Genomic DNA, 13513 nt, shown 5'->3' on the forward strand with positions numbered 1-13513 from the left:
GGGATCACCACCCACCATGTTCATGGCAGATACTCACATGATTCGGCCAATGTTGTCTATCTCATATGCTTCAGGCAAGGATGCCCCGAGACCATGCAGATGCTACAACAATGGATGAAGGGATACCACATAACAATCACCAGATGGAAATGTTCACTCCCAGTTGGGGAACACTTCAGCGGTTAAGGGCATTCAGCCTCTGATATTCGGGTAAACGTCTTCCCAGGCTGACTCCATGATACATAACAATGCAGAATCACTGAGCAGAGACTGATGGCCAAGTTTTGCACTCATAGAGAAAGTCTCAACCATGATCTTGGGTTCCTGTCGTGCTACAGGTGACCCCACCATACTGTTCTGTATCTGTAAAATCTTCCTTACTTTCCTGTTTTGACAGCATCACCTTGATAAATTGTTATGAGTTGTCTACCTTAATTAGTTTGTACAGTTTTGAATTACTTATTGCACTCTCTGTCACACACAATCTCTCACACAAATACACTCGCAAACATACATACTCTCTCAAGCACGTGTCTCACACACACACACACATCTAAGGGGTGATTCATTTCATCCAAAATGTTTATTTGCAGATACATTCTATTTTGTTCAAAAAACTCACAATTTGTAGTCATAGTCAGTCAGTGTGGCATCTTATAAATTCCAGCTTTCGGAATAAAACCAGCCTGATTCCAGGTTAAAACTCTGAGACAGGTTCTGAACAAAGCCTCACACCAACAATTCAGTGTCTGACCTGAGATGACACCTTTTCTATATTCCTATGGCTCTGCCTGATTGTCATGACAACACAGCACTGACATTGACTTTATAAATACTTTACACACCATCTAATACTCTTGGTTACCTGGAGAGACTTATCATCTGACACTCCACTCACACCAGTTGCATGATCTTTTGATATCTCTGCCCTTGGATCTCTCTGCCTATAAACTCTGTGTTTGTGTGCCCTGCTCTCTCACTGCACCTGACGAAGGGGCTGTGCTCGGAATGCTTGGGTGATTCCAAATAAACCTGTTAGACTATAACATGGTGTCGTGTGACTTTTGACTTTGTCTGCCAATGGGAATAGTTTCTATTTCGTCGATCCAGATCCTTCATGATTTGAAAACCTAAATTAAATCTCCACTCAACCTTCAACTCTCTGAGAAAAACAAATAATATTCTCCAATTTATCCATCGAAGTGAAGTCCCTCAACCTGAAACCTTATGAAACTTTTCCACCTCCTCTCTGAATCCTTCACATCATTCAGAAAGTGCAATATCCAGAAAAGGATACAGTATCCCAGTTGAGAATGAACCAGTACTTCATAAAGGATTTTATTTTTGTTGATTTCTTCTGACTTCATGCTAGCTCCCTGCCTTTCTCTGAAGGAGCCCAGCACTGTTTCCCCTCAGATATACTTTCTCTGGCATTGTTACAATCAAAGTAAGATGCAGATTGTTGTTGTCCTGTTTTTCTACCAATAAAAATTTATTGAGGGCAGGAGATATTCTGAACAACAGTTCTCTGGCCTAGTGACACAGGACATCAGGAAGTTCAGCCTCTTCCACACAACTTGTTTTGGTGGGTCACATCTTCTTCATACAGTCCAAGTCTGACGGATGGCTCCCCGTTGATACTTGGCCAACAATCCCAGGAAGGCCCCCTGGTTGTGTATAGCAGGCAGTCAGTTGAGGTTTCATTTATCAGACTTGTTGAGAGAGATTTTGATGAGTCCCAAGTAACCTTGTGCCTTACTTCGTCCCTCTTAGGCCTTCTCAGAATTTTTCCATGTCTTCCATTTTTTGAATTTAACTTCAGACAGCCCAAGTCTGAATAAGGCCAAGAGGACAATTGAAGAATTCTGCACCCGGAACTGGACAGAGGTAAAGGATGAGAAACCAATGCCTAGCACAATTTGACCTGGTGCTCTCCTCAGAAACAATAGCACAAAGAGGTGATAGCCACTGAAAGTGGTTTAAGATTTTTGAACTCATTTTCTGTGTCAGCCATGAGAACCAGAAAGCTGTTCATCCTGTAAATGTGGCCTGATTGTAATTAGCTTTATCCAGTGACTCAGTGAGTGATTGGCATCCCAGAACTCACAGGTTTCAAACCAAGATGGCAAATTGTTATAATGGACTCAATAAGACTGCAATCTGGTTCTCCCACATCCTTTTAGAACTGTATTCAAGGTGACTTCAATCTTTGGATGTTCATTTCCTTTGGGACAGCAAGTAATGAGTAATTCTTGCCTTGTTGGTCACCAACAAATTGCATTTGTTAGGGAGGGGATGGTTAAATCCCTCTAATAATAAAACTGAAATAACCAGAGAAGCTGGCCTCGCCTCATATTCTGCTAAAGGAAATGGGAAAAACTTGCCTTTCACCACCCAATCTGTTATAAAGGAGAGGTTAAATGAAAGAAATCCCTTGATACTAACTTTATAAGCAACAAGTAACAATTTATTTGTCTAACCAACAGTGAACAAATTAATAGGCCGACTAACAAACCAAACAATTCCCCCTTAACTACGAACTATTCCCGAACAGAACAAAATTCGAATGGCATGCTGTTCCAATAAGTACAAGTCCCACTAATATAAACCAGAGTAATAAGAAAAATAAATTAAAACTTAGACTCTCAAAACTATAGTCAGGATGTGTCTTCTGGTATGTTCCATGCCTTTTCTGTTATTCTTCAGTCAGGAATTCTTCCTTCGTCGAATCCTTGTGTCAGGAATATTAGCTAAGAGTGTCATGGTACCTTCAAGATAGTGCGTAATCAGAAAGCTTAAAGATTGCTGTGAGAGCCAGAGTTTTACTCTTCCGATGGCAGTTTGTGCTCACACTGATTTTCAAAAACCCTCTTCTTATATACCCTTGATGACCAGTCAATTTTCTTAAAATAGGATTGGTCCTAGGTTGTCAACACCATCAGATTTATATTTAATTGGGTTTTGGCATCTAGGGCCTGGTTTCAATTAATTACCTGATATTCAAGCTGGTTGCCTTAACGTCAAAACAAGCCTAGGTTGCCAATCACACAGCCAATTGATACAAATGTTTCAATTTCAGACCTGTCTGCGCATCCGCAGCTGCTTACAGACTTTCATTTTATATCTCCAAGTTTAGAAAAACACATCACCTCTTAAAGGGACCACACGCTCTTCTCCTATCACTTTTACAAATAAATTCTAATATCCTGCCTTCTAATTTACAAGTACTCTAACCAACTTCACAACACATTAAAAAAGGCAGAGTAGGCAATTATTAGGCTTAAGATTGAATTTGTCAATGCAAAGATTTAATTTGTGTGATTTTACAGGTGAATGCTGCATACCCAAATGAGAAGCATGACCAACTAAGAGACTACTGTATTTCAGCAAACTACATCCATATTTTATTAGTCAACGGATATAAGTTTAACTCCAGCACCTGGGAGAATATAGTTTTTGATAAGAAGGTAAGTGCTGAAAATACATGGGTCAGACCTACAAACAAAGCAAACAAAAAGCAACAAGCAATGATGAACAGATTTGCTTTGTGGATTGAGATTTGTGGATTTCACCCCCGATCTGACCATTGAAGAGGGAATCCTTTATGAGAAGCTGTAAGTGAGCTGGAGTATAGTCTGACAAGCTAGTTAGCATTTTATCTTGGAGAAAAGGAGAATAAAAGATTAAGGCCCAAAGGTTTGGTCCATGGAGTGAGCAGCCCCCAGTGATTGGGCAATCTCATGACACTGATGGACCAAGATCTTTGCTAGATCTTGAAGTTTGAATGCCAATTATTGTGTGCCAGTGAGGGGCTCCTAACAGGAGATTTGGGAAGCTCATAATGGGAGGATGGTACAATCATAGCCAAAGAACAGAGAGGATTGATTCAGTTGAAGTTATAAATGTTAAATGATAGAGAAAATGCAAGGTTTATCAAGTAAGAACATTTTACCCTGAAACACAACATGGACATTCCACATGGACAACAACCACCTAAAAATATATAGCCACTTTTAGTGTAATGTTTGAAAGCTAAATTGATCAGCAACGATGAAACAATTAAATGCTCAAAAGACCACGATTAGAGGAGAGTTGAAGAGGCGGCAAGGCATGGAGGGGTTTGAAAACAAGGATTAGAATTCTAAAATGGGCTTTGCTTAACCAGAAGCCAAGTGTAGGTCAGTGAGCATAGGAATAGTGAATAAGCAGGATTTGGTGCAACAGTTTTGGATGGACTCGAGTTTATGGAAGATGGGAGGTTTGAGATCAGTCAGGAATGCATAGGAATAGTCCTGTGTTGAAGGATAATGACAAAGGTTTCAACAACAAATGAGCTGAGGTAGGAGTATAGATAGCCAGTGTTACAGAACTGGAAATATTTATGGTATGGATATGTGGTCAGAAGCTTATCTTGGGGTCAAATATTAATAATATAATAGGCTAGCTTAGAGTAAAAAGAAATGTAGGAATTCCTAAGTTAGGATTACTATGCATTTATGTGAATGTGTGGAATATTGTAAATAAGATTAGTGATGGTGCAGATGGGTATGCGAGGCTGTGGTAATAATGAAAACCATGATTGAAAGAGGATCAAGGCTAGAAAAGAATATTCCAAAGTCTGTAAATTGGGTATTCTTGCATGTGTGGTCAAATCTTTTTAACTAAACTTATAAAATATCACATCATCCTGAATCTTGCCATCCTGATCTTTTATCCTCATGGAAATTTGCTGATGCTGAACTTTGGACAACTGTTTTTTAAAAGACTCCCACATATCAGATGTGGATTTACGTTCAAACATCTGGTCCCAATCCAGATTTTCCAGTTCCAGTCTAATAATCCTGTCTTGTAACTAGTCTTCCCCCAATTTAGCACTTTCACTTGAGGACCAGTCTTATCATTTGCCATAACTATCTTAAAGCTAGTGGAATTATGATCACTGTTCCCAAAATGCTCCCCCATTGAAACATTAATCACCAAGCCATATTCATTCCCGAATATAAGGACTAATATCCTCTTCCCTAGCTGGACTATCTTCAAGAATCCTCCTAGATGCATCTGACAAATTCTGCCTCATTTAAACCGCTGGCACTAAGAGAGTTCCAGTGAATACTAGGAAAATTAATATCACCCACTGCCACAATCCTATTGGGATTTTTTTACATCTTTCTATGATCTGCTTACATATCTGTTCCTCTAAATCTCAGTGGCTTCCTGAAGACCCATCATAGCAATTGCACCTTTCTTATTCCTGAGTCCTACCCATATTGCCTCACTGGATGAGCCCTCCAGGATGTCTCTATTAGTACAGCTGTGACATACTCCTTAATCAGTAATGGAACTACACCCACCCCTTTTACATCCTTCCAATTCACACCTGAAACATCTAAATACTGGAACGTTGAGCTGTCCATCCTGCTGTTCTCTCAACCAGGTTTCCGTAATGGCTACCACATTAAAGTCCTTCATTCTATTCCAGGCTTTAAGCTCATCTGCCATATCGGTTATACTCTTTGCATTAAAATAAATACACTTCAGACTGCTATTCCTATAATCATTAACATGGCCCTGCCTGTTCTTCCTACTAGACATACTTGATTTAGCCACTCTATCTCTTCAAATACTTCACATGCTGACCTACCATCTGGTTCCCATCCCCCATCATGTGAGTGTTAATGTACCTGAGTGGCACTGTCAAACCTCCCTGCAAGAATATTGATGCCCCTCAAGTCTAGGTGCACCCATCCTTCTTGTCCAGAAGGCACCCTGCCCTAGAAGAGATTCCAATGATCCAGATATCTGAATCCATCCCTCCTACACCAGCTCTTTACCACACATTCAACTGTACTATCTTCCTATTTCAGGCCGCAGTACCATGTGGCACAGGGAGTAATCCTGAAATTACAACCTTAGATGTCCTGCTTTTCATCCTACCATCTACCTGCCTAAGTTTCCTTTGTAGGTTGTTATCTCTATGTCTATGTCCAACATGGACCACAACTTCTGACTGCTCACCCAACGCCTTCAGAATTGCCTGTGCACGAGATACCCTTGACCTTTGCACTAGGGAAGCTACACACCATCCTGGAGTCTTGCTTGTAGCCATAGAAATGCCCGTGCCCTGACAACACAGTTCCCTACCACTACCACATTCACCTTGACCCTCCCTGCTATACGATAGAGCCACTTGTGGTGCCACTAATCTGGCTGCTGCTCCTCCCACTGAGAGGCCATTCCCCAAACAGTTTCCAAAGCAATAAAATTGTTTGAGAGGGGAATGGCCACAGGGAATCCTGCACTGCCTGCCCATGCATATTGGTCTTCCTGTTGTTCAGCCAACTCTTTTCTGTCTGTGTAGCCCTCACTCGCACTATGACCAACTCACTGAACATGCTATTCACAATGTTCTTAGTCCATCTGTAGCTCCAGGTGCCAGCTGAATGGAATTCCTGCATACACAGTCACCATGCTGAAGCTTGTAAATGAAATAAGAGTGAAAAGGCATAGATGTAAAGTGATGTGCAAAAGAAGCAAGGATGATGTGAGAAAAAATAAATTCACATAGCAAGTAGTTAGGGCTTGGAATGCACTGCTTAAAATGCAGTGGAGGCAGATTCAATGGAAGCATTCATGAGGGAATTGGATGATTACTTAGATCGAAATAGTGTGCCTTTGCCTTTGTCCTTACGAGGACAAAGCAAGAAATTGGCATAAGCCTTTTGCAGAGCCAATGCAGGCAGGAAAAGCCAAAAGGCCTTGTTCTGTGATGTAACACTTCTGTGATCCTGTGGTATGATTATTGCCTTTCCAGCTTTAGTAAAACCTCCCTAATTTTATACTCCATTCCCTTTGAAATAAAGACTAACATGCCATTTCCCTTCCTTATTACGTCCTGAACTTGGATACTAGCCATTTGTGATTCATGTGCTTGGATACCCAAATCTCTTCGCTGCAGCTTTCTGCAACCTTTCTCCATTTAAATAATATTCAGCTCCTCTATCCTTCTTGCCAACATTTTATCTGTCTGTATTGTTTTGCGGTCTCCTGCGTCATTCTCATTATATCAGAAATCACACGACACTAGGTTATAGTCCAACAGGTTTATTTGAAAACACAAGCTTTCAGAGTCTTTTTTCAGATGTTAGTGAGAGAGGCAGTATCAGACACAGAACTAAAAGATCAAAGGGTCACACCATGATGAGGATGCACTAAACAAATCTAAGATGCTGTTAAATCTAAATCATTAATCAATTAAAAGGTTTTAATTGATTAATTTGTATACGTAAATCCTGAATTCTTTTCAAATCATGGTCCTAAGAGAACTAAAGGTTTTTTTAATGTAAAAATGAGGTGACATTTTAGGTCAGACAATGCATGTTAGGTGTGAGACCTTGTTTAGAATCTGTTTGTGTTTTAGTTTGGAGTCAGAATGGTTTTATTCCTAAAGTAGGAATTTATAAAACACCATACTGACTGACTGTCTATAAATTCTGTGCTTTTTGAACAAATTAAAATGTATGTGTAAATACAAATTCACCCCATAGATTCATGTGTGTGTGAGTGTGAGAGAGTGAGTGAAGTGGGGGAGAGAGAGAGAGAGTGTGCTATTCTTTTGTCCTTAATGTATTTTTAGAAACCCTTTGGATTCTCCTTAACCCTATTTGCCAAAACTAGCTCATGTCCCTGTTATTTCCCTCTTAAATACACTCCTTACTGCTGTTATACTGCTCTAGGGATTCACTTCATCCCTGCTGTCTATACCTGACATATACCTCCTTCTTTTTCTTGACCAGAACCTCAATTTCTCTAGTTATCCAGCATTCCCTACATTTACCAGCCTTGCCCTTCACCCTAACAGGAACATACTGTCCCTGGACTCTTGTTATCTCATTTTTGGAGGCCTCCCACTTTCCAGCCATCCCCTTTACTTGCAAAATATCTGCCCCCAGTCAACTTTTGAAAGTTCTTGCTGAACACCATCAAATTTGGCCTTCCACTAATTTAGAACTCTGACTTTTAGATCAGGTCTGTACCTTTTCCATTACTATTTTGAAATTAATAGAATTATGACCTAAAGTGCTCCTCCACTGACACCTCAGTCACTTGCCCGGCCTTATTTTCCAAGAAAAAGTCAAGTTTTGCTCATTCTCTAGTAGGTATATCCGCATACTGAATAAGATAATTTTCTTGTACACACTTAAATTTCTCCCCATCCAATGCCTTAACACTATGGTAGTGCCAGTCTATGTTTGGAAATTTAAAACCCCTACCATTACCACTCTATTATTCTTACAGATAACTGACATCTCCTTACAAATTTGCATCTCAATTTCCCACTGACAATGGGGAGTCCATAGTACAATGCCAATAAGGTGATCATCCCTTTCTTATTTCTCAGTTCCACCCAAATAACTTCACTGGGTGTACTCCCTGGAATATCCTCCCTAAGTACAGCCGTAATGTTATCCCTAATCAAAAACGCCACTCCTCCTCCTCTCCTCCCCACCCTACCCAACCCTTTCTGTCCTTTGTATAGTATCTCTATCCTGGAACATAAAGCTGCCAGTCCTGTCCACCCCTGAGTCATGTCTCTATTATAGCTATGACATCCCATGTTCCCAACCATGCCCTGAGTTTATCTGACTTGCCTGTCAGGCCTCTTGCATTGAAATAAATGCAGTTTAATTCATCAGTCCCACCTCATTTTCTGCTTTGCTCTTGCCTGTCTTGACTATTTGATTTGCTCCTTTTCCCAACTGCACCAGTCTCAGACTGATCCCTTTTGTAACTATTTCTCTCTCTACACCACCCCCCCTTTATTAGTTTAAATTCTCCCGAGCAGCTCTTGCCCCCACCAGTACATTAGTCCCCTTACGATTAAGGTGCAATTTGTCCTTCTTATACAGATCACTTCCACACCAGAAGAGATTCCAATGATCCCCTGCACCAGCTCCTCAACCACACATTCATCTGCTCTATCCTCCTATTTCTAATTTCCTAAAATCTCGCCTCAGAACCTTGTTCTTAACTCTTCCTTGTTGTTCATTCCAATGTGTACAACGACTTCCTGCTGGTCCCTCTCCCCTTTGAGATTATTCTGCATCCTCTCCGAGACATCCTTAACCCTAGCACCCAGGAGGCAACATACCATTCTGATATCTGACTAGAGAGTTCCCTATCAAAATTGATCGCTTGGAACCTGATGTACACTTCATTATAGTACAGCCAGTCTTGGTACCAGAAATTTGGATGTCAAACCCCTACATTTTCCAAAACAGCATACTTGTTTGAAATAGGGATAGCCACAGGGGACTCCTGCAAATCTGCCTACCCCTCCTACTTTTCCTAGTGATAACCCATCTACCTGACTGTAACTATGGTTTTTCTATCTTCCTGAAACTGCCATCCATCACACCCTGTAACTCCGGTAAATTCCTTATTGCCTCTTAACTGCTGCTCTAACCTATCCATGTGATCCGATAGGATTCACAACCAAACACAGCTCCTGCAGACATAATGATCAGGAACATTTAAGTTCTCCGTAATCTCCCACATCTGACAGGAAGAGCACATCACTCTACTAAAGGCCATCTTTACACCTTAACCATCTACAGATCTAAAAACACTGGTCTAGGATAACTTGGTACCTATGTTTTATATTTAAAATGTTTAATCCAATAGAGCTCAATAAACCATATAAACAACAAAGGAAACCTATTCACTATTGTAGACGTACAAAGAAACAGTATGGTTAGACTGAAAATAAAACATTTATCTGTTCCCCTGCTGAGCAGCTCTCAGACACTGAAGTCCAAGGTCAGCTGTGAATTTCACTGTTAGTTTATTTTCCTTAGACTGAATTCAAAGGTCCAGACACTCTTGAAACTTAACAGAACAGGCAGTCATGTAAAAGTTCACTGCCCTTTCAGACAGCTGTGCAGGTTCACTGCACCTTTTTTTCAATCACCAACATAGTACCTGCTCTCCCTCTTGTTTTACAGTACTGTTGTTTTGATCTGTTTTTTTTATCCCCCCAAAGTTCCAAACCATTGCAACGGGCTTACCTAAAACAGCAGTTACTGCTTCCCACCTATTTTTGTGTCATCTACAGGCTATAGTACATTCACTTTCCTCGTCCAAGTCATTTATATCGTAAATAATTATGGTCTCTGTATTTTTCCTGTCACACCACTAGTCACAGATTGCCATCCTGTAAATATCTCCTTTTATCCCAATTCTGTCTTCTTTTAGTTAGCCAATCCCAATCCATGCTAACACAAGGGGATTTTTCTTGTTGAGTAGCCTAATGTGTCATACTTTATCGAACTGCTTTTGAAAATCCAAGTATATTACATGTACTGGTTCCCCTTTATCTCTCCTGTTTGTTCTGTCCTCAAACAACTGTAATAAATATCAGGCATTTCTCCTTCATTAAGCTATACTGACTTGGTTATAATATTGGTTTCTAAATGCTGTCATATCCTTTATAATAGAGTCTGATATTTTCCCAAAGACAGATGTTAAGTTAACTGGCTTATAGTTACTGTTTTTCTCTCCTCTCCTATTTGAATATTGGCATTAAATTGGCAGTTTTCCAATCCTCTGGGACTTTTCCAGAATCTATAAGGATTCTGGAAGATTACTGCAGTATATCCAATTCAGTATCCAAATACTGCTTTTGCCTCATACCATTTATTCCTTTAGACCAAAGACTATATGTAACTCTTGAAAACTTTCAATATTTTAGCCTTAATTGCTGTCTGTGGCAGAGAACTCCATAAGCTCACCAATCTCTGGGTGTATACATTTCTTCTCATCTCAGTCCAAAATGGCCTAACCCATATTCTTAAACTTTGACCCATGGTTCTGGACTCTCTGGTCATCAGGAACATCCTTCTTGCATTAACTCAGTCTAGCCATTTAGAATTTTTTAGGTTTCTTTGAGATCCACCTCCATTCTTCTAAGCTCCAGTGAATATTGCCCTACTAGCTCAGTTGGTGAACAGTGGTTGCAGAGCTTCACAACAAAAGCCTGAGGGTGAGGCCCAGATCATGCTTAGTTGGAGCAAAAAGCAGGAGAGGAGTGGAGCAGACCTTCACCGAATCCAGAGCAGAGCTCCTGGGCTGACGTCAGAGTTCAAAAGGTGACACAGGGCAAGAGGAAGCAGCTGATTGGGTGATTAAGATTGGTTTGAAAATGAAAACTGTCAGGTCTGTGAGGCCTAATTACTGGGAATCAGGGTCTGAACAGGGAGAAACAATTGGAGTGACATCACTGGGAAGTGGTGAGGTGATTGGCTGCTTAGGAACCAGCTTCAGGGACAAAGAGTTAGCACTAGGAAGGAGACAAAGTGTAAAGTGTTTATTTTTGTGGTTCATAGTTTATTAGGAATAGTGGGGGAGAGCGAGAAATCTGATTTGGTGAGTAGCGGGTAAGGTTGAGTAATTTGTTCTTCGATTATTGTTTGTAGTTGGGAAATGGCAGGAGAACGCTCTTCCTGCAAAATGTAGGAAGTCAAGGACACCTCTAGTGTGCAAGAAGTGAATTTAATGGCAGCCCTAATTGACCGCAAGGAGCGCCTGGAGCCGAGATGGACTCAATATGGAGCATCCATGATGCTGAGGATAGCATGTTTAGTGAACTGGTCACACCACAAGGCTATGTGGTGTGATCAGTGGTATTAGACTATGCAGACAGAAAAGCATTGTGTGACCAGCAGAAAGATGAGTAATCATAGGCAGGTAGCACAGGAATCCACTGTGGCCATCCCTCTCTCAAGCAGATAGTGTGTTACATACTGTTTGGGAGAGGATGGCCTCTCAGGGTAAAGCAGCAACAGCCAAATTTGTGGACCATGGTTGTTTCTGCTGCACAGCATGGGAGGAAACAAAACTGGGAAAGTTTTTGTGAAAGGGGATTAAATTGTAAGGAGAACTGACAGGCAAGTTCTGTGGCCAAGAACTCTCAAATGGTATGTTGCCTCCCTGATGCTAGGGTCAGGGGAGTCTCAGAGCAGCTGCAGGGTGTTAAGAAAGGGAAGGGTGAACAGCCAGCAGTCATGGCACATGGTGGTACCAATGACATGGGTATAAAAAGAAATGATGTCTTGCAACAGGAATTAGGAGTTAGGTGCCCAGGGGCACAGCCTCAGGGTGAAGTGACGACTCTTTAGAACTCAGATGAGGAGGAACTTCTTCAGTCAGAGGGTCTGAACACACTTGCCGAGAGTATGGTGGAAGTTGATTTAATCATGACTTTCAAAAAGGACTTTGATACTTACCTGAGAGAGAGAAAAATAATCTGCAGGTCTACCAGGAAAATGTTGGAAGTGGGACTATGTAAGTTGTTTGTTCAGAGAGCCAGAAGACATGATAGGCTGAATGCCCTCATCCTGTCCTGCTATAAAATAGCGACAAAGTCATGAACAGACTTACTTCGTCTCAAACAATTGTCAGGGAGAGGAAAGGAGTCGGCAGCTAGCGTTCAGGGATCTGGAGAGGGGTCCAAAGATAATGCCCGTAATCTTCCCAAAAGTTAATTAACTTGGAAATTTCTGTGAATCCAGTACTGAATATTGGATTAGCATCTGATAGTTAAGCAACAATGGAGGAGTTGAGAGGTGGTGAGATGGAATTTGGTGGTGTCAATATACATTGGAAACACAGCATTAATTTTCAGATGTAGGTAACAAATAGGAAAAACCAAAAATAGATCTGAGAATGTGATGTCAGACCTGTATACTGACAGGACCTCTCACCATTCCACTGTCTTTGATTTGTCCTGGTACCTATCAGCTTTCAGGACCACTTCAGGCAACATTCCCTTGAAACATTGATAAGCCTGAAACCATTGGTTTCACTACTCACCACAAGCTCTGTTCCTTAGCCACTAACTATACATCACCACATGAATACATTGAACACAGACATAAAAATCTGCTAAGTGTCCACTGTCCCTGTCTTTGACTTATTACACAGTGCTAAGATGAAGATGGGACTCAACTTCTATGATGGCTCACACAATTTTCAGGCTAATGAACATGATTTAAGCTCACATATGAAAATGGTCAATTGGGTGAGTCCTAGTGCTGTATCCTGAACACTAGGAATACTTTATCTTTGTAGAAGGTAGGTAAATGAGTTGGTTAGGTGCATTGTGAACATGAATGTGTTTATAAGAAGAATCATACAGCCTTGAACTGGCTTGCTTCAAACAAAACATTGTTGGATGTGCAAACCTGATGAGGTGGCCAATGACTTTTATTGGGTGTTTCTTTTTTGACAGATTGGACAGAGAGACATTGGATGGACTCTTGGCTACATGCTGAATCTCAGCAATACAATCTCTTCCAAAACTCCAGAGAAAATAAGGGCTCAGTCTAATAGCCTCTGGTCTTCTGCCTGTTTTCTCCTTGTACTGACCACCTCATTGTCTGTATTGCTCAACTTGATTCATTTTAACCAAAAAGATGAATCAAAAACGCAACCACTTGCTCAGAGTGATTGTGGCTAG

General features: G+C 40.9%; 1 protein-coding gene across 1 annotated transcript in view; it reads left to right on the forward strand.

Moving 5' to 3' along the window:
• The window catches only part of LOC109913361 (ectonucleoside triphosphate diphosphohydrolase 8-like), a 123789-nt gene extending 110276 nt beyond the window's left edge, over positions 1-13513 (forward strand). Inside the window, exons 8-10 of the mRNA XM_048613807.1 lie at positions 1774-1887; positions 3330-3467; positions 13286-13513. Of these exons, the coding sequence (XP_048469764.1) occupies positions 1774-1887; positions 3330-3467; positions 13286-13513 (480 nt within the window). The remainder of the gene's footprint in view (positions 1-1773; positions 1888-3329; positions 3468-13285) is intronic.

Source organism: Rhincodon typus, chromosome 28 (assembly GCF_021869965.1).
Source record: "Rhincodon typus isolate 14 chromosome 28, sRhiTyp1.1, whole genome shotgun sequence".
In the NCBI taxonomy this organism is placed as follows: domain Eukaryota; kingdom Metazoa; phylum Chordata; class Chondrichthyes; order Orectolobiformes; family Rhincodontidae; genus Rhincodon; species Rhincodon typus.